We start from the raw sequence: 21771 nt of genomic DNA on the forward strand, positions 1-21771 counted from the left end.
TATGAAAAAGCACTCATGTGCATAGAATGAGCAGGCTTTTGAACAGACATATATTTCATACCACTAAAGCAATATTGAACAGCCTTGCCTAGTCTAATGAGTAAAGAGAAAGTTTACAGCTTTCATTCAAGTGCCCCCCCCCCCGTTTCCATTCTTTTAGAGATGCGGTGATACATCAAAATGGGGGGCGGGGAGTGTTTAAGAAATATGTATGCATCTTTGGGGAAATATGCATACCATTGTTTTGATGTGATTTCAGAACTCCCATTTGCCTGTTAATCCCCTTTACTTCAACTGAATCCAGCAGTTCGAGTTCTAATGTGTTCTCAGTGACCTATTTTACTGTAACCTCCCATGGGATTTGGGCTGCTCCGCTTTGCACAGACTTACCAGGATTTTTGTTGCAAGTTTCAAAGATGGTTATGGCAAACTGCAGAATTAAATATCTAATTCTGGATGGGGGGGGGATTGGCAAGAGGGCTGTCTAAGCTAAAAATACCCATGAATACATTAACAAATCTTTCTCAGTAGCAAAAATATTTTCCTCTTGTGCATCATACTCCTGCTCTTGCCAGGCCATTCTCATTTCACAGGCAGCAATTGTTCAACTGTCAGAAAAGGCTGTCTGCCAAAGGTTCCACAGGAAGTAAATACCAGCATAGAAAAAGTAATGAAGGCTTCATTGATCCTGTTCCAGGAAAAGACAGGACATAAACAGTATCCCAACCATTCTTATCTCCCCATAGATTTTTTTAAAAGGAGATTTTATTGATTTTTAAAGCTACACAAATAAGCAATCCTAGATATAAAATTGTGTTTCTGGGGCATACCAACTATCTGTTTTAAAATAATGATGGATGGCAGTCAGTTGAGGTGATACAAAAATATACTGGGAGATATAGAAGGGAGAAAGTGCATTTTCCTCTGTTCTAGTACTAGAACTTTAGCTTATCCAATGAAGTCGAATGCTGGAAAATTCAGACAAAAGCAAATACTCCTTTCATACAGTGTGTAGTAAAATGATGGAATCTGCTCACACAAGATGTAGTAATAACCATCACACTGGACAGTGTTAAAAGGATTTTAGACCAATTCATGCATGATAAAGCTATCAGTGGACACTAGTCCTGCTAGTTGTGTCTTATCTCCAGAATAGGAGAGGTTTTGCCTCTGAATACCAATTACTGGGGAACATAAGTGGGGAAAATGCTGTAAAGTAGAAGGACCATGCAGCCCTATGGTCATTGGATCAGATTCACTTGCTATTTTTAATCAGGACAGAATCCTTGCTAGTATTGTCTCTAGGTTTCTATATATGGAACAATTCCCTTCCCTCATGTTGTGAGCCCATCATCTGCAGACTGAACTGATACAGGCCAGAAAAGTTTGCCACTTGAGTGCAAACTATGGCCAAGTATGCTTTCTCTCACACATCTACAGATTACCTGTGAGCCTTTCCCCCTAAGGAAGCCTGACAAATAAAGAGTTTTTGGAAAGGATTCACCAACATATGAGGTAGTAAAAAATAATAATAATATGATGATTTATTTATATGCCGCCCATCTGACTGGGTTGCCCAAGCCACTCTTCGTGGTTTCCAAACATTAAAGCACAATAAGACATCAAAAATTAAAAGGGTTCCCTACAAAGGGTTGCCTTCAGATGTCTTCTGAAAGTCAGATAGTTGTTTATCTCCTTGACATCTGATGGCAGGGAGTTCCACAGGGCGGGCGCCACTACCGAGAAGGCCCTCTGCCTGGTTGCCTGTAACCTCACTTCTTGCAGTGAGGGAACTGCCAGAAGGCCCTCGGAGCTGGACCTCAGTGTCTGGCTGAGTGATGGGGATGGAGACACTCCTTTAGGTATGCAGGTCCAAATCCATTTAGGGCTTTAAAGATCAATGCCAACACTTTGAATTGTGTTTGGAAACATACTGGAAGCCAATGTAGATCCTTTAGGACTGGTGTTATAGGACTGGCGGCTGCTCCCAGTTGCCTGTCTGGCAGCTGCATTCTGGATTAATTGTAGTTTCCAAGTAAACTTAAAAGATAGCCCCACATAGAGCGCATGGCAGTAGTCCAAGTGAGAGATAACCAGAACATGTACCACTTTGGTGAGACAGTGCGCAGGCAGGTAGGGTCTCAGCCAGTGTACCAGATGGAGCTGGTAGACAGCTGCCCTGGACACAGAATTGACCTGTGCCCATAGGCGCCGACTCCATGGGGCTTGAGGGGGCTCGAGCCCCCTCAAAAAAATTTTTTGGGGGGCTCAGCCCCCCCAATAATCTCGGGCGCCGGGGGCGGGGGCTCCTGCCTCGCTGCTTTGCAGCACCACCGCCACTGCCAAGGCACTGCCGGGGGGAATTTCCTTCCTCCTGGCTGTTTCAGCCCCCGCGAGAACAGGGGAATCCCGACTGGCCACACCTCCCAGCCAGCCAATCGGCTGGCTGGGGGGGCGTGGCTTGCCCTATTTAGGGCCGGAGCCACTTTATTTGCATATTCATGAGCTTTCCCGGGCCCCCCCAATATTTTTTATAAGTCCGCGTCCCTGCCTGTGCCTCCATGGACATCTGTGAGTCCAAAATGACTCCCAGGCTGCGCACCTGGTCCTTCAGAGGCACAGTTGCCCTATTCAGGACCAGGGAGTCCTCCACATCCACCCGCCCCCGCTGCCCCTGAGAAAGAGTACCACAGTACCTCAAGGACCACCTCTCCCCATATGAACTGACCAGGATCCTGAGATCCTCATTGGAGGCCTTTCTTCATGTGCCCCCTCCATGACAGGGCCAGAGGGGGGACAACATGAGAAAGGCCTTTTTTGCAGCGGCTCCCCCCTTGTGGAATGCTGCTCTCCTCAGGCTCGCCTGGCGCCTTCATTACACATCTTAGGCTCCAGGAAAAACATGCCACTTTTGAATAACGAAGCCATCTATGGCCTTTTAAACTGTGAGGTAATTGTTTGTGTTTGGTTATTATGGTATGTATTTTTGTGTTTTTATATTGTGATGAAGGGTGGTCTAGAAATTTAATAAAGGAGCAAACAAATAATCAGGGAAACTTGGGCACAAATATTTCATCTGAAGGCACGGAAGTTTTTCACGTTGGATGTTGTATTGTGTTTTAATTTGTTGGAAGCTGCCCAGAGTGGCTGGGCTAACCCCGCCAGATGGGCGGCAGATAAATAAGACCATTATTAGGACTTTGAAGACGCCGCCCCCAGGCTGCTGGCTATGCAAATGCTTTAAAGCGCCGCGAAAGCGCCACCAATCGCTCCATTTCCTCGCGTTTCGCTTGTTTCTTCTTGCCAGGGAAAGGGCACCGAGGCCGGGTGGGCACCGCAGGGAAGCGCTCCCTCGCCAACCCCCCGTGACCCGCGACCTGAGGGGAAGAGCTCTCCTCTCAGGCTTCCGCGGGAGAAGGCGGGGAATGTGCGCGTGTGTATGCGCGTTGCGTGTCGGGGCGGAATACCGCGGCATTTCCTATTATTTTACCGAAGTTAAATACTGGCGCGATGTCAAAACCGAAAAGAGGAGAGGATTTTCTTTTTTAAAAAACACGAACCCCTGGCAGATCCCCTGAAAACTACGCTTCCCAGGAAGCAACGGGCCCTTTCCTCATTCTCCTCTCTCCCTCTCCCCCCGGGACGGGGCTTGGGCCTAGAACGATATGCGGGATCTATAGATGTGGGGGAGTGTTTACGCGCCTCTGAGGGGAGGAGAGCGGCGGCGGAGAAGAGAGCGACGGTTGGGGAGCGTCGGCGCGGGGGCGGGGCTGGCGCGGACGTTGGCCGGTTCCGCGGCGGTGGGCGGCGCCTTCGGAGCCAGTCCGGGCGCCGGGGTTTTGCGAGCGGCGGTTGCCTGAGGCCCGGCGTCGCCGCCGCCGCCTTTCGTGTGTGTGTTTCGCGTGCGCTTCTCTTTCCGGCGTGTGTGTGAGGCGTTTCTTTTTCCTGCGTGTGTTCCGGGGGCCTCCGCGCCCGGCCCTTTCCTGACAGAAGGTGAGCTGACGAGAGCGCGGCTCGGCGAGTGAGGGGCGGGCGGGCGGGCGAGCGCCTGCCCGCCTGCCTTAAGGGTGGTCGCTCTGCGGCGGGGACGCTCCGTCGCCGCTCCGCCCCCGCCATGAACTACCAGCACCTCCAGCAGCAACAGCAACTGGCCAACTCGGCGGCCATCCGGGCGGAGATCCAGCGCTTCGAGTCGGTGCACCCCAACATCTACTCCATCTACGACCTTCTGGAACGGGTGGAGGAGCCGGCGCTGCAGGGCCAGCTCCGGGAGCACGTCATCGCCATCGAAGGTGGGTGACGCGGCTGGAGTTGCAGCTGCTGGTGGTGTTTATCTCTCCCCCCCCCCCCGCCTCCAGTCTGCCCTGATTCGGAAGCGAGCCCTTCTGCGCTCCCCGGAGTGTTAGCCTCACCCCCAAAGAAAGATCGCCGCCGTGCCTCTCCCTCCGCCTGTGACGATCGCAATCCTGCGCACCCTGGTAGTTCCTTGCGGAGCAAGCCCCGTTGAGTGTAGCGAAACTTGCTTCTGAGCGATGAGTCGCGAGATGGCCCACTGGCCTCTCCCTAGCTTTTATGGTAATACAAGGACAACAAAAATGTTTAGCACTCTTAGTGTGTGCAAAAGCACTCAAGTTGTCGTGGTTCTTGCAATAACTGTGTAAGGTACAGGTGAAACTCGAAAAATTAGAATATCGTGGGAAAGTGCATTTATTTCAGTAATTCAACTAGGTGAAACTAATATATGAGAGAGACTCGTGACATGCAAAGGGAGATATGTCAAGCTTTTATTTTTTTATAATTGTGATGATCATGGCGTACAGCTGATGAAAACCCCAAATTAACAATCTCAGAAAATTAGAATATTAAATGAAATCAGCAAAACAAGGATTGCAAATAGAGGAATATTGGACCTCTGAGAAGTAGAAGCATGCATATGTACTCCGTACTTGGTTTGGGCCCCTTTTGCATCAATTACTGCCTCAGTGTGGCCTGGCATGGATGCTATCAGCCCGTGGCACTGCTGAGGTGTTATGGAAGACCAGGATGCTTCAATAGCAGCCTTCAGCTCTTCTGCATTGCTCGGTCTCATGTCTCTCATCTTTCTCTTGGCAGTGCCCTATAGATTCTCTATGGGGTTCAGGTCAGGCGAGTTTGCTGGCCAATCAAGCACAGTAATCCCATGGGCGTTGAACCAGGTTTTGGTACTTTTGGCAGTGTGGACAGGTGCCAAGTCCTGCTGGAAAATGAAGTCAGCATCCCCATAAAGCTCGTCTGCGGAAGCATGAAGTGCTCCAAAATCTCCCAGTAGACGGCTGCATTGACCCTGGACTCAATGAAGCACAGTGGACCAACACCAGCTGATGACATGGCTCCCCAAATCAACACAGACTGTGGAAACTTCACACTGGACTTCAAGCATCTGGCATTGTGTGCCTCCCCATTCTTCCTCCAGACTCTGGGTCCTTGGTTTCCAAATGAGATGCAAAGGTTGCTCTCATCAGAAAAGAGGACTTGGGACCACTGAGCAACAGATCAGTTCTTTTTTTCTTTAGCCCAGGTAAGATGCTTCTGACGTTGTTTCTTGTTCAGGAGCGGCTTGACAAGAGGAATATGACATTTGAAGCCCATCTCCAGGATCCGTCTGTGTGTGGTGGCTCCAGCCTCATCCCACTCATTGTGAAAGTCCCCAACGTGTTTGAATGGTCTTTTCCTGACAATCCTCTCCGGGATGCAGTCAACCCTGCTGCTTGTGCACCTTTTCCTTCCACACTTTCCCCTTCCGCATAACTTTCCATTAATGTGCTTCAATACAGCACTTTGGGAACATCCAACTACTTCTGCAATTACCTTTTGAGGCTTTCCCTCCTTATGGAGGGTCTCAATGATGGCTTTCTGCACAACTGTCAGGTCAGCAGCCTTCTGCATGATTGTGCTTCCTACTGAACGAGACTGAGAGACCATTTAAAGGCTCAGGAATCGATTGCAGGTGTTATGGATTGAATAGCTACTGCACCTTTTCATAATATTCTAATTTTTTGAGATTGTTAATTTGGGGTTTTCATCAGCTGTATGCCATAATCATCACAATTATAACAAATAAAGGCTTGGCATATCTCCCGTTGCATGTCATGAGTCTATCTCATATATTAGATTCACCTTCTAGGTAGAATTACTGAAATAAATGAACTTTTCCACAATATTCTAATTTTTCAAGTTTCACCTGTATGTCGGTGCCGTCACCGTACTGAGACAGATAGGGATTGGCCCTAAGGTGAAGAAAGATTAGAGGCGCCAGGGCTTCCTTATTTCAGTTCTCAGTTCTCAGGCACTGAACTGCAGTGAGGGGTCAGGTGCTTTCCAGTCAGGGACTGGAAAAGCTACCGTATTTTTCGCTCTATAAGACGCACCAGACCATAAGACGCACCTAGTTTTTGGAGGAGGAAAACAAGGGGGGGGATTCTGAATCCCAGAAGCCAGAACAGCAAGAGGGATCGCTGCACAGTGAAAGCAGTGATCCCTCTTGCTGTTCTGGCTTCTGGGATAGCTGCGCAGCCTGCATTCGCTCCATAAGACGCACACACATTTCCCCTTACTTTTTAGGAGGGAAAAAGTGAGTCTTATAGAGCAAAAAATACGGTATTTTATTTGCTGTGAGTTCCCTCTACCTTTTTAATAGAATGCCATGGAGTGTCTTGCTGTGTGGTCTGCATAAGGCTCATCTGATAAGCTAGACTGATTCCCTAACTGTTCTATCACATTTGTTTTACGGACCTGTAAAATATTGCGAAGAAATACTTAACAGAACATTTTTTTAAAAAGTTTTCAGGGGAGGGTCTTAAGGAAGGATCACCTTGGAAATAAATAAATAGTGCTGCTTTAGAAATGCAGCTGCTTCTTGGAAGTGCAAAGTACACATGTGGTGTTTTGATGTTGCATATCAGACATGAGCCTGCACACTACAGCCTCTTGAGGCAGGCTGTTGCTTGCCTGTCTTACTGTGCAGCCTAGTTAGCAAGTCCCTAGAGAATTTGTATTGCTCTGCGAAGCCTGTAGGATGTCTTTGGTCCTGGTCAGGTTGCAAAAAGACCAGCTGGAAAGGAGTTATTGGACTTTATAAAAGAGCCTTATAGTTTGATGAGTATTGGAAAGTGTGGCTGTTCCAATGCCTTTTTTGGTTGTTTGGATTTCTAGTATATCATTTTAGCATATAAGCATAATATAAATAAATAATATTTAGTTGTTGCTTTTTAAATGAGCAGGAATGCAAGATACCTCTAACATTAACATGTTTTTTGTTGCTCTCTCCTATTATAAAGGAGAAGAGGGCAGAGGCATTGAAGAGTTACTTGCATAGCCATATTGCAGAAGCTTAATCTAATCCTCCGGCCTTTAGACTGAGCAGGTGATATCTACTTGCTGTTTCATGAGCAAGTAGTTCAATTAAACCAAATATTCTTAGAATCATTAAGCTTCCTCTTGTTGGCTATGTCAGTGCATTATTGTTAAGGAGTGGTTTATATTCTGTATGGTATTTGTCCTGATTTGTATGGTATGTGGCTTGGATTGAAGTATTCTTGTAAATTTTAATGCATTTTAGTTAATCTAAACTAATTTTCTCTTTACTACTCCCCCGTCCTGTCACATGATCGCTTGCTTTTATCTGACCATTTCCTCTCTTAAGGGTTATCGGATAAAGTTTATTTGCATATTTTTACTGTTCAGGTATAACAGAAAGCACCTCTGAAGTTCAACTAGTGTGTATTATTACTTATATTTAGAAGTTGGTAAATTTAGTGCTTGCTGACTGTAATGTTCCGCCTGTTCCTTTGGATCAGGATTTCTTCTCAAATCTTTGCTTAGCTGCATATGTTTTTGTGTTTTAGTATATGATTTTCATGCATCAGTTTGGAATGCTGCAGTACAACCACTTCACCATCTTTCTATCACAGTGCCTAGTCACAAACACAAATAGGTACAACTTTGAGCTTTCACATTCTTAAGTCTGCCTTTTTTACATTTGCTACATGTGATATAAGAATATATGGTAGGTTGTAATCTTTCTGATGTGAAAAATGTAGCACTTCAACTTTTTACTTTGCTCAGTGTTTCAAACCGGTGTTCCTGAATTTGCAAGAAAGAATATGGTTGTTTTTTGTTTCTTTGGGGAGAAATATGTGGTAATCATATGGAGGCATGTTATAGTGATTGCTGTTGAACTGAAGGGAGCTGTAGGGGCCAGGGTGTTTATCCATTTGTAAGTTAAGGAAATAACATTTACGTTACACTGATATTGGATAGAGGTAATAGGCCATAATATTTTGTGTCTGGAAATGCTTTGAAATTTATATGTTGAAAGTGTTTTAATATTAGGTACTGTATTGGCAGTTATCAGTGTAGTTTAGCTCACTATACAGTGGTACCTTGGGATAAGAACTTAATTCGTTCTGGAGGTCCGTTCTTAACCTGAAACTGTTCTTAACCTGAAGCACCACTTTAGCTAATGGGGCCTCCTGCTGCCGCCTCGCCGCCAGAGCACGATTTCTGTTCTCATCCTGAAGCAAAGTTCTTAACCTGAGGTTATTTCTGGGTTAGCGGAGTCTGTAACCTAAAGCGTCTGTAACCTGAAGTGTATGTAAGTGTATGTAACCCGAGGTACCACTGTACTGTTCATTGGTGGCTAGCTTCAGACTCTTCAGGAAGTTAACAGTAGAGAATAAAGGCTAGCTATCTTGTCCTGTAAATTACTGGCTGGTGACAATTTAAACTACCTGAATATAGCAGGTATCTGACTTAAACATTTCAACATCACAATATCTTCAAAAGCAAGTATAGAATTGCAGTCTACTTTCCAGTGTCTCAAACTATTATGTTCCTGGTAACTTTAAAAAAAACGTTATCTACTTTTATTAGGCAGTTTTGGGAAAAGGCATTTTTGTAGATTATCTTGGGGTAAATGATGCCACAGTTAAGGGGGCCTGCCCTTTGCTTTGGATTGATGGCATCTTTGATCTTTTATCAAATACTGTAGTTCTCCATCCTTGAACTAGTGAGCTGGTTTTCGAAAGTGGAAGCTCATCCTGAAGATAAAGCAGAAATATCTTTCTGAGTGAGGAAAGGTTTTTCTGCATTAAATGGAATGCCTTTTTGTGTGTGTAATTCACACTGTGAACTCCAGAATCACATGGATATTGTTATAGCACAAATTGCAAAGGCTGTCCTGTGATAGCCCACACTTTGGAAAGGGTAAAAGCATTACTTCTGAAGATAAATGATGCCAAGTGCCAGCTTCTCTGTAGGTAAGTATTAATTTCAAACCTCTCCCTAATTTGATTACATTATTTTGGTGTACAAGATGCAAAGTGTGAAAAAGTAGAGAAATGATCTTATTTTTAATTCACTAACATTTCCCACTTTTTTCCTTAACTGAAGAGCTTGATAATAATGATAGGTTGAGAAGTCTGTACATAAATATTCTATGTGGAGTAAACATGATGTGTGAATGGAAAAACGGAAAAGGCATATATATATGAATTGCTATTTAAAATGTGATATTAAAAATGTGTCACTGATGTAAACTGTGTATTAGTTCATGTGTTTTGAAAATATAAGTAGAAAGTGTCACTGAATTGGAAAAAAAGTGACTAGACACTGTTGTGGCACCCATAACGTAGGTTCTAGAAGCCATGTGGCAAACAGCTTTTCAGTCCCAGTTTCTAACACTGCTCTGATGTGATGGAAGAATGGGACAGATTCATGAGGCACTGGGGGCAGCAAAAATACAGTGAAAAGTACATGTGGCCCCTGTGCTATAGACTAGACAGAGTTGGAGAGGAGCTGTTTCCATTTTGCTATCCCCGAGATTGCTGTCAGGCATGTAATTTTTCAAAAGTAAAACAAAACCACATTATTAAAATAGGAATCAACATTGAATAGTTCAAGATGAGCATTTCAGGAAAAGGAAAGCACCATGTGCTTTGAAAATGATTGCAAATTCAGATACAAAATAAAATAAATAAAGCAACAGCTTTAAAATACACCCAGAATGTATTTATTATTTTTAAACTTTATAATATGTAGAAATTCATAAAGCCTACTGAACTATCCCCGAAGAGTTTACTATTTAATATATTGATGCACACAAATATTAGTATATTAAAGTGCAGCACTGATTGTTAATAGGCCTTGTGACAGAAAACTGCAACAGCTGCTGCAGCAGCTCACTAGTGGCTAAAGCCTTTGAGATTACTCCAGAATAGACAAACAGAACAAATAAATGCAGATTAAGTTCATCGTTTAAAATACTCCATACACAGCATGTAAATTAGAGGCATATAAATTATTATTAATAAATTGTTGTTATGTATTAGAGAAATAACCAGTCTCAAATTGTTAAAAGGCCAATTGTATTAAATATGAAACACCATTTATGTTACCATTGTTAACATTCACGTTGAATGCAAAATAATATTCACAGCACACCTGAGTGCTAAGTGTGAGAAAATTATTCCGGAGTGTACTGATGTGAGGCAATAGATTCAGATATCAAAAAAGACTATTTTTCCTTGGCTGCAAAAAAGAGAGAAAGGCAATCACCATTGCAATACTCTAACCGTTACAATAATCAATACTGCAATAATTCCAAAGCAATGTCTACCATTTCATGTACACTCAGTTGATATTCTAAATGAATGTCTGTCATACATACACCCCCTACCCTGCAACACAAACCACTGTGAAAACCAACATGAGGAGAAGGAGATGTAGCAGCAGCAGCAGAGGAGAGAGCAAGCAATTGCCCCATGACAACTACCGTAATTATCCGTGGGGCTAAGTATGTAGTTTCTCACTATATGCTGAATGCTGGAAGTCTAAACTTGTACAAGACACACAAAATATATGAAGTTGAACCATTTGCTTTATTTTTATACAACATTATGTTAAGCTACATAAAGTTTATCATGAAGATTTTCTAAGCCAGGAGGATATCATTTCTGCACATAGGCAGTAATGCATGTAGGCCAGGAGGAAAACAAGCAGCTAGAATTTCTGCAATCATTGTTTCTGAACTCAGCACAGGTGGAGCAAACACTTTTGTCAAGGTCAACCAAGACATAATGCTTACATGCACTTCTAGCCAGGCTTGTTCCCAAGTCAGATTTTTTTTTTTTTTTAAGTGTGAGTATTTTTAGATATTACTAGGTGAACTCAGGATTTACTCAGTTGACTATTGAAAATGTAGTTTCTAATGAATAAACTGCAGCCTGGCAGTTAAGATGCCACAAGAATACAGTGGTACCTCGGGTTACATACGCTTCAGGTTACATACGATTCAGGTTACAGACTCCGCTAACCCAGAAATAGTACCTCAGGTTAAGAACTTTGCTGAGAACAGAAATTGCACGGCGGTGGCGCATCGGCAGCAGGAGGCCCCATTAGCTAAAGTGGTGCTTCAGGTTAAGAACAGTTTCAGGTTAAGAACAGACCTCCAGAACAAATTAAGTACTTAACCCGAGGTACCACTGTAGTATTTTTTGTATTTATTTTGCCATTTAGATAGTGCCAGCATATATTGCGCAAAATTCCTTTCTGATTTTAGTGTGATTATACAAACACCCCCCACCTGTCTACCAATTCTTCTCAGAAATCAATTCTTGCCATCTAACCAAGAAGAAAGCTTTTTAAATAAATTTGTTTTATCAAATAAAATACTACCCCTTCCAGTCGTTCTGACCCTATATAGAGAGGGGCAGCACTTTTAAAAGCCAAGAGAATGTGGAGTAAATGAACAGGAAGGTACTCTGATGCAGGGTTCAATATTAGCCGCATGCCAGGTACATTTTGTGATTGGGGATTGGTAGACTGTGAGCACTTTGAGAAGTCTTGGTGCCTCCCCACCCAGCACGCTGGCAGCTCCCTTCCCTTTACTGCTTTGCGTCCCCCTCCCCCCCGTGAAATCACTGAATGCCGCCTTCCAAGTGCCGCTTTGCCTCCGCCCACAAACATTTAAGTTCAAATTCTAGCACCATATTTTACTCACACATACACACGTATGTCCGTATTTATAAATATTAATTATTCAAATGACTATTTTGGCCACTACTTCAGGGGCTGACCCCGTTAATGTTTGTGGTGTCGAATCAAGAATTCTCAGTTAAACATCTGGCTAGTTCAGATGACAACCTTGAGCTAGGTTAAGAACTATGAGAACTGAAAGAAGAAAAGTAAACTTTATCCAGGGACAGTCTACATATATATTGGCCTATTCTTATATTTTTTTCTTAATGGTGACACGGACCATTCATAACGTAAGAATCATCTTCACAACTGTGAGCAGGGCTGTGCGGGGGGGGGGGGAGTGAACACAAGTGACAACAATTAACTATAGCAGTGTTCACTGCTCCTGCTCAGGCTGCACAGTAAAACCATTTTGGCTCCTGAAATTCATTCGGATTGTGTAGATGAAATATAACTGATAGAATTCGACAGAATCTACTTTCAGGAAGTTCGTGGAAAGAATGTTTCTCATGCCTTCTTCCTGCCCGCTGCAGTCATCTGTGCCTTTTGAGGGTTGGGAGGACCTCCTGACAAAGTGGGTTGGTTTGCAGGGGCTACTGTGGGAGGGGGAAATCACCCTCAAACTCTGTGTGATTTTGTGCAATTCCCATCTCCTTTTGCCCCACCACACATTGTTCAGGAAGGGCCCCCTTATACTCTGGAAAGGCTTTTCAGGCATAAATGTGGCTGAAGCATGTGGGGAGCGACAGGAAACTTCTTCCAGCCACTTCCAGCCAGCGTGGTGTAGTGGTTAAGAGCGGTAGTCTTGTAATCTGGGGAACCGGGTTCGCGTCTCTGCTCCTCCACACGCAGCTGCTGGGTGACCTTGGGCCAGTCACACTTCTTTGAAGTCTCTCAGCCCCACTCACCTCACAGAGTGTTTGTTGTGGGGGAGGAGGGAAAGGAGATTGTTAGCCACTTTGAGACTCCTTGAAGGGAGTGAAAGGCGGGATATCAAATCCAAACTCTTCTTCTTCTTCTTCTTTAAGAAGCCTCTTGAAGTTTTCCCATTCTTCCATCACATCAGAGTACCTCCCTGTTCCTTGCATTGCTGTACACACGTCACACACTCTTGGCTTGTGCCTCTTTGGTTGCTGTGAAATGAGACTACCACATTCTTAAAATGTTCTTGCTGCTCAGTAGATATTGATGAATCATATGGCTAGATGTATTTCAGTTACGCCTTTTTAAAAAAATGTGAAGGGTTTGGGGACTAGTTCTTTGACCTTGAGGTAAAAGGTGCATTTTACACAGTGTATCTGCTATACTACTAGATGACAGAAATGCTGTGCATTTGTCCAAACATTGTAATAATCTGGCGAAAAAGAGGAGAAATACATATCTGAAGCCATGATTTTAACTCTAGATAACCAATTGTACTCTGCTACAGCTTCAAATAGATTTTTATTCACTGATGCTACTGTGACATAATACCAAGTTCTTTATTACTGACACACAGATAACAAATAAGATTGTGCTAAATTTAAAAATACTGTTGCTCCATTAGTCGAAACAAAATAATAAAAAAATCCTTCCAGTAGCACCTTAGAAACAAACTAAGTTTGTTACTGGTATGAGCGTTCATGTGCATGCACAGTTCGTCAGATGCCATGTAGCTCCATTAGTTGCATTCAGGTTGAGACCAGGAAACCCTTTCTTTACACTTGAAAAAGGCCAACTGCTTAAGTTTAAAGAATCACTTTTATCTAAGTTTTGCACTTTAAAGTGCACTTTAAATAAGTTTTGCACTTGTATAGATGAGTTTGTTTACCGTACTTTTCCATGTATAAGACAATATTTCCCTCCCAAATTTTTAAAGATTAAAATTGGGGGTTGTCTTATACACTGAATGTTGTAATTAAATATGTAAATAAATACATGCCGCCATCCATATTCTTCCCCCCCCCCCAGCCTCACCTCACTATTGGCCTCACGACAAACCCTGGTCTGGTACTCCCCCCAGCGGCCCCCACTCCGGACATTGTCCCTTCCACCCGGTTCCCTCAGCTGCCCCCTGGCTACCCAAACCCCCCCATTCCTCAAGCACAATCACTCAGGCAGTCACAGCTCCTCACAGCGGCGGAGGAATCCGCTCCGACGTTTGGGGCGGAGTAAGCCGCTCATAGGGATGGGGTGCACTGCGGGGCCTCTGGAGTCTGCCTGCCTCCTCCCACTCAGCTGCCCTACAGTTGGGGGGGAGGCAATGGGCGGACCATTTGGGCCCAAGGGGCAGAGTGCAGTTCGCTCCCCTAGATGTTTGAGAGTGGAGCAGAAAAAGGCAATTTGACTTCTGCAGCATACGAACTCCCTCTTAAAGGGTTCTTTAGCTATGATTCTTGCAAGTGATACAACTAGTTAATTAGTATTGAATACATGCTGGATTGATAGCATGAATCGGATGTTTAATGACACTCAAAATAATGTTCTACAGAAGAATAGTAGCCTGGGCATGTTACGAGAAAAGTACATGAAAATAAACATAAAGAGTGATGCTATAAGGATGTAAATATGTCATTAGTGTGGGATCCAGAGGATTTCTGCTTGTAGAAGTCTGCCTGGTCTTCAAATGACTTGGGAAGAACCTTATGATACCTCTTTCTTTAGCGGAGTCAGCGGAGTTGCAACGCCCCAAAGTGCCTTCCCAGTGAAGGCACCCTGGCTTTGGAACAGCCTCCCCACCAAAGTTAGGTTGGTGCTGACTCTCTCCATCTTTTGGCACCAGCTGAAGACTTTCCTCTTCTTCCAGGTATTTGAAGTAAGGGCTTTTCAGTGGCAGATGTGAGAGAGATTAGCAGTTGTATCTTCTAATTACGGTTTTCTTGTCATAATGTATTTTACTATTGCTGTCCACTCTGATAAAATTTATAATTAAGGTACAGAGAGGGATTAAAAAATAAATTAATTAACAATGCTAAAGTGTTACAAGCTGCCCCCTGGCATCTGATGGAAAGGAAGGATACAGTTATTTGTTACTTCTTCATGGCTTCTTTTTCCTCTAAAGGTATTGATTAAGGTTGCAAGTAAAGTATGATGATGTTGCTATGAATGGTCCCTGTGCTTATTTTGCATATATTTAAGGTTAACTGAATTGTTGTTGTTACAGACTTTACCTTTTGCATTTCATTGCCATTTAATCCTGATGTTTACACATTTTTCTCTACACCATCCTGTGTGTGTATGCATATGTAAACATAATTGCAAACCTACCAACTGAGGTTAACAGTTCATATAGCTGATGAAATAGCGGACTAGCCCAAGAGAGCTTGTGGCATAATAAATTGGTTAGTCTTTAAGGTGCCACAAGACAAACAATTGTTTGTTAACATGATATATTATTATTAATAATAGAGGTTTTTAAAAATCACTTGCATCAGTTAAGAGCTGCAATAAATCCTTCATAAATTGTGTGTGCGCGCGCAAACAGGGGGTATCCAAATCTAAGTGGAGCAAAGGCATGGAAATTTTACATGTTCATTTGGGTGCTGGGGGAGCATTTAGAGTACCAGTTAGCTTGTGTCCCTGGTGTTACACATTGCTTGTTCCATTTCACTTATTTTCAGTAGTTTGATTTCCATGTGGATTTTAAAGTGGGGCACAGATGCACGTTTTTGTGTTTAATGCATGTGCATAATTATAAGTGTAAGATCACAGTAAATAATTCATGTCAGTTGGGGTCTTGCTGCTTATAATGAGTTCTCATGGGCAAACCTGGATTGCTTAGCATCTTTCAGATACATGTAACACTTTATGCTTCCTATTGGGTAAAACTGACACAATCTCATTAGCTGTTAAGAATGAAATGGGAGAGAGTCCATAGAATTTCTAAATTTTCAACTCTCATGAAAGAAGCAGAAACGTTTGGACATGATATCCTGCCTTTCACTCCCCTTAAGGAGTCTTAAAGTGGCTCACAATCTCCTTTCCCTTCCTCCCCCACAACAAACACTCTGTGAGGCGAGTGAGGCTGAGAGACTTCAGAGAAGTGTGACTAGCCCAAGGTCACCCAATAGCTGCATGTGGAGGAGCTGGGAAGTGAACCCGGTTCACCAGATTATGAGTCCACCGCTCTTAACCACTACACTCTTAACCACTAGTCACACTTCTTTGAAGTCTCTCAGCCCCACTCACCTTACAGAGTGTTTGTTGAAGGGAAAGGAGATTGTTAGCCGCTTTGAGACTCCTTCGGGTAGTGATAAAGCAGGATATCAAATCCAAACTCTTCTTCTTATTGTCACACAAATCTTATGGGCAAAATTCAGAAAATTGGATAACTGGAGACAGGATTTAAATGGTTGAATATGTGATCAGGATCAACTGACAGAAGACTATTTTGTTATGTGCTGGTTTTAATGAACCAGTATGTTTAACACATTGGTTTTCGGGTTGGGAACCTCCAGCCACTGGGCCAAATTAGGCCTAATTTGATTCACAAGACTATTTCCTCAACCATGCCCATTTGTGACGTTGGGGACAAGGCAGGTGAAGAAACCAAACTGGAGCATTAACACCTACTCCCCATTGTTCCTTGACAAGCTGTTTGGAAATTCTGTTGTGCAGCTCATCCCTGTCCAAAACGGGGATTGATGTATGTTCTGAAATTGAATTTTTGTCAGGACAAAGTCTATTAAATGTTAGTACAGTTCCAGTTGTAGATACCTTGTGTTCAAATGGATGTTACTTCCAATTGTTTGGCTGAGACTTCCAAGGCAACTAGAACGAAGCTTCTATTCAGAAATCAACCTAGTGATTGACGAATTTTATGCAGATAAAAATATTTTTGTCTAATTGTGCAAATATTCTGCTGCCAACAACATTTGAGTCCTGAAAATACCTCAGTTAAGTATAAATAACATATGTTGTAGCTCTGTTTTCTCTGAGGTATATCTTGGCCATCTGCTATATCTGGAATTGGACTTGTGTTCTACATGCTGCAGAAATCTGTTCTCCCTAAATAACTTTAAGGAGTTGATAGCTAATAAGGTGGCCTAATTCAGAGTTATCAGATGTATTACTGTAGATTAGCTATATCATTGCAATATAAAACAACTTGCATACAAGCAATTTTAGATCCAGGTATAAAATAATCTAGCCAAGCACGATACAGGACTGTTCATGATCAAGGACCAAATGTTCCTCTCCTTAGACACTTTATTTTAGGGATTTTTATAATTATTTGTTTTACATGAGCACTTAATACTGATTTCGGGATGCATGAATAGCTAGGTTTTCCTGACACATGGACTTGAAGCAAGGGATATTCATTCCATGATGTATAGAAAATAGTATATGTGTTCTTCTCAGTCATTCTGAATATTATGCCCAGGAGTTAACTGAGTGTTAACTTAAAGTGTGTACACACATCCCTTCTTCAACCTTACATTGATACAGCACAACACTTTGTTTAGCCTGTTTTCCCCACCTTTTATGGAATTGGAATGTCTACATTATAATCTCTAAAAATTTCAGTCTCTCTCTCTCTCACATACTGGTTTCATTTGGATGTCACAATAAACCATTATTGGCTGTTCAGCGAAGGATGAGATATAAATAAAATAAAACAATTACCTTGGTGAATGGTTTTGACAGTCTGAATCTTGATGTATATCTAATCAGTATTTGATGTTTTTCCTTGTATTTTTGTATGTTAAAATTTTGAATGAGTGTGTTTAAAATTTAGTACAGACAAAAAAAGTGTGTTTAAGGCTACAACTCACTTATCTGGGATAAAATGCTGGTAGCTTGATTCTGGGTAAAAAAATATGTTTATGGAAAGGGGAAAGACTGGTTGCACAAGTAACCTTTCACTCATGCAATCATATGCCATGTGTGTATGTATAAAATGAGGGTTGTACACATGTTGTGGTTGTTACACTGGTAGCTAGTTACAGAGATTACATAGTTTAGGCATAAAATGAAAGCCAGATGCAAGATCCAATTGTTTCAGTTGAGTAAATGGTGCATGGTTTCAAGAACTAGAAATGTATGAGCCTGAAGACAAAAACAAGCCAAGTCTAAGAATAATGCATATACATACAAGTCTGCATGCACACACACAAACAGCACATTCCTTTCAGACTTCAAGAAGTGACCTACATTTGGCTTGCTTCTGGCTATCTTGAACACCATCTGATTCTATCAGTGTGTTTTCTTTAAATGGAAAATATCTAGAGAATCTTATCATCCTTTCAACTGAATCAGCCAGAATACCTGAATTACACTGCGTATTGAGCACGTTTGTGTACAGAATAGAATTTATTTGTTATATAGGTAAATGGTGTTGCAGTTTTTCTTTTGTTCATTTTTTGCTGTGATTGGTAGGCATCTGGCTAATTTAATTTGCAATCTTGTAAATTAATAGAGTGGCGACCTTTAAAACAGCCTTTTAAACAGGCCCACAAATGTTACTAACCTACACAGAAGAACTTTCATGTGAGCAAACAAATTCCTTCTAACCTACAGATGCTAGGCTGGTGCTTCCATGCAAAGTTGCCCTGAATGATTTCCCCTCTCTTAATTTCATGTGCTATTCTCTTTCTCAGGGACTCTTGACTCCAGTTAAGGGGAAGTAATAGTACGGCTCTATTCTTCCTTGATCAGACCACACCTGGAGTTCTGTGTCCAGTTCTGGGCACCACAATTTAAGAAAGATATTGACAAGCTGGAATGTGTGCAGGAGGTCAACCAAGATGATAAAGGGTCTGGAAACTAAGCTTTATGAAGAATGGTTGAGGGAATTTGGTATGTTTAGCTTGGAGAAGAGGAGACTGTTGTAGAGTTGGAAAGGCTCTTGAGGATCATCTAGTCCAACCCTCTGCAATGCAAGTCTCTCCACTAAAGCATCCATGGCAGATGACCATTCAGCCTCTGCTTAAAAACCTCCAGTGAAGGAGAGTCCACAACCTTCTGAGGGAGTTTGTTCCAATGTCAAACTGCTCTTACTGTCAAAATGTTCTTCCTGATATTTAGTAGGAATTTCCTTTTTTGTAATCTGAATCCATTGGTCTGGAACCTAACCTCTGGAGCAGGAGAAAAGAAGCTTGTTCCCTCTTCCATGTGACAGTCCTTAAGATATTTGTAAATGGCTATCATATCTCCCCTCAGTCTCCTCTTTTCCAGGCTAAACATACCCAGCTCCTTCAAATAATCCTTGTAAGGCTTGGTTTTCAGACCATTTATCACCTTGGTTGCACATGTTCCAGCTTGTCAATATCCTTGAAGGATGGAGCAAGCTTGTTTTCTCCTGCTCTGGAGGGTAGGACCTGTACCAATGGCTTCAAGTTACAAGAAAGGAGAATCTGACTAAACATCAGGAAGAACTTTCTGACAGTAAGGGCTGTTCCTGCATTGCAGGACTTGGACTAGATGACCCTCAGGGTCCCTTCCGACTCTACAGCTTTATGATTCTAGAAGGTAAACAAGGATCCAGGTCAAACTGTCTGGCAAATACAGTTCTAGACACGTTCCTAGATTTCATTTGGAGTCTACTCTTCAAGTTCCTGTGAAGCCCACTTAAAGGTTGGGAAATTTCTTCTGGTAGGTTGAAGGGTAGGTGGGAACTGTTATTTCTTTAATGTTTTGCAGCTTACAGTACTCTCACCATGATCCATTGACTACACTGAATTGATGATGAGATGGATTCTGGATGGAAGTTGGTGTCAGTCTCCTTAGCAAATGTACACAGTCTCTTCTACCCTTTCATTATATAGCCTTTTCCGTATGCTAAAGATGCACTTCTTTACTTTGGCCTTTGACACTTAAGATTTACATTTTCAGGACCTGTTCTAGTTGTGATTCTAATTTGTTTGAAATGGTTCTTAATGTTGTATTTTACATTGACGTAATCCTCAATGAGTGGGGCTTTTTCTCATCAGGCTCCATTTCTTTGCGTCTTCAAGTGGCTGGGGAAACCCAACCAGATGGGCCGAGTATTATTATTATTATTATTATTATTATTATTATTATTATTATTATTATTATTATTATTTGTAACTGGCTTTTAATCTATGATTTGTGACTTTCTTCTATGTTATTTCTGTCATTTTCTGCTAGTACTGCTACCTTCTTATATATTTAATTTATCTGTTTACAATTATTTCTTTTACTGTTGTATACCACATCAGTTACTAGAAGCATGTATTAGGAAAGTGAGCATTTATTACTTACAATTTTTGTGAACAGCAGGGGCAAATTTTGCCCCAGTTGTTTTGTTGCTGCATATCTACATTGTTGATATTGCTTTTTAAAATTTAAACCTTGATCCACGTTTTTGACTCTTAAGAGGTACAGTGGTACCTCGGGTTACAGACGCTTCAGGTTACAGACTCCACTAACCCAGAAATAGTACCTCAGGTTAAGAACTTTGCTTCAGGATGAGAACAGAAATTGCGCTGCAGCGGCAGCAGGAGGCCCCATTAGCTAAAGTGGTGCTTCAGGTTAAGAACAGTTTCAGGTTAAGAACGGACCTCCAGAACGAATTAAGTTCTTAACCCGAGGTACCACTGTATACTAATATGTTCAGATAATTGTTTTAAATTCTGTCTAAAACAATTGCATTATTAGTCTTTGGAAATGTTTTAAGAGCACAGTTAATATATGGTTTATTTCTTTATTCAAATCCTGAGATCCATCAGCTGGAGTTAGATGCAAAATAATGGCTAGAATTAGCAGAACATAAGAAACAAATGTTAGACAATATTTTTTGATTAATTAATATGTTAAGAATGGAGCCCTGCCAGAAGATGTTCACTTTTACAGGCATCACTTAAAAGCCAATAAATATTGCCAGATTCAATAGATCACTTTACCAAGTAAAAAAAATCTCAGGTTGTGTATTCATTATTGCCAGTGTATCAAGTGTGAATGCTTGTATTATTAAGTAGTCTTTCAGAAACTGTGTATCAATGGAAACATAATGAGGAATGTAATGCAACAAGGTTTGTTCAATTATCTGTATTCTATCAAAAGCTATAGGCAAATAACCAGAAAAAGGAGTGTTGAGAGCCAATCAGGCGTCATCATGTTTCGACAATACACCTGATAACACCACTTTTTTTGGAGTAATACTACAAAAATATATATCAATGGAAAGATAATCTAGTGAAGAATGTAATGCAATAATTTTTATGAAATATTATTTATTACAACATAAATAAGGAGGACATTTGTCAGTGTGTTATATGATTGCTATCAAGTTGGTTGGGGTTTTTTGTTCTTTCATTTAGTGAGCTTGTAAAACGTAATAAAATTAAAGAAATGGTGCAAAGAGTTGACTGGTGACCCAGAATGTGATGTAAAATAGTAATATTAAGTGAACAAGACTACAGTTATGAAGAAAGTAGAAGAAAAATCAGTGGAAACTTAACCAAAGGTGGCATTTCTAAATTTTTGAAGAGGTATTAGGAGACTCAGTCACTACAAAATCAGACTGGTAAAGGCAGGAAAGGTGCACAACAGTAAGTGACGATAGAAGAATTGAGAAACTCTGCCTACGTGACAGAAGAAAATCATCTGCATGTATACAAGATGACATGGCACAATGTATTGTGAAGTTGAGTGCAAGGACTGTTCGTCTCAGACTGCAGGAATATGGTATAAATGCTAAAATTCCAAGGAAAAAGCTATTGTTATCTCTCAAACAAAGGTTGAAAAGATTAAACTGGGCTAAAACCCATGTTCAGTGGAACAATGGGACAGTGTTATTTGGAGTGATGAGACCCA

The 21771-nt window shown here is 41.8% G+C and overlaps 1 protein-coding gene across 3 annotated transcripts in view; it reads left to right on the plus strand.

Annotated features, from left to right (window-relative positions):
- The first annotated feature begins 4021 nt into the window (after window positions 1-4021).
- AGAP1 (ArfGAP with GTPase domain, ankyrin repeat and PH domain 1) overlaps window positions 4022-21771 on the plus strand; it is a 326092-nt gene continuing 308342 nt past the window's right edge. For 2 of the 3 annotated variants that reach the window (XM_081203562.1, XM_081203565.1), the window contains exon 1: window positions 4023-4292. In XM_081203562.1, the coding sequence (XP_081059688.1) occupies window positions 4115-4292 (178 nt within the window). In that variant the 5' untranslated portion in view covers window positions 4023-4114. Of the gene's footprint in view, window positions 4293-21771 lie in introns of all 3 variants that reach the window. The other variant, XM_081203561.1, reaches the window with a different exon arrangement.

This window comes from Podarcis bocagei (assembly GCF_964188305.1).
Source record: "Podarcis bocagei genome assembly, chromosome: 1".
Taxonomy (NCBI): domain Eukaryota; kingdom Metazoa; phylum Chordata; class Lepidosauria; order Squamata; family Lacertidae; genus Podarcis; species Podarcis bocagei.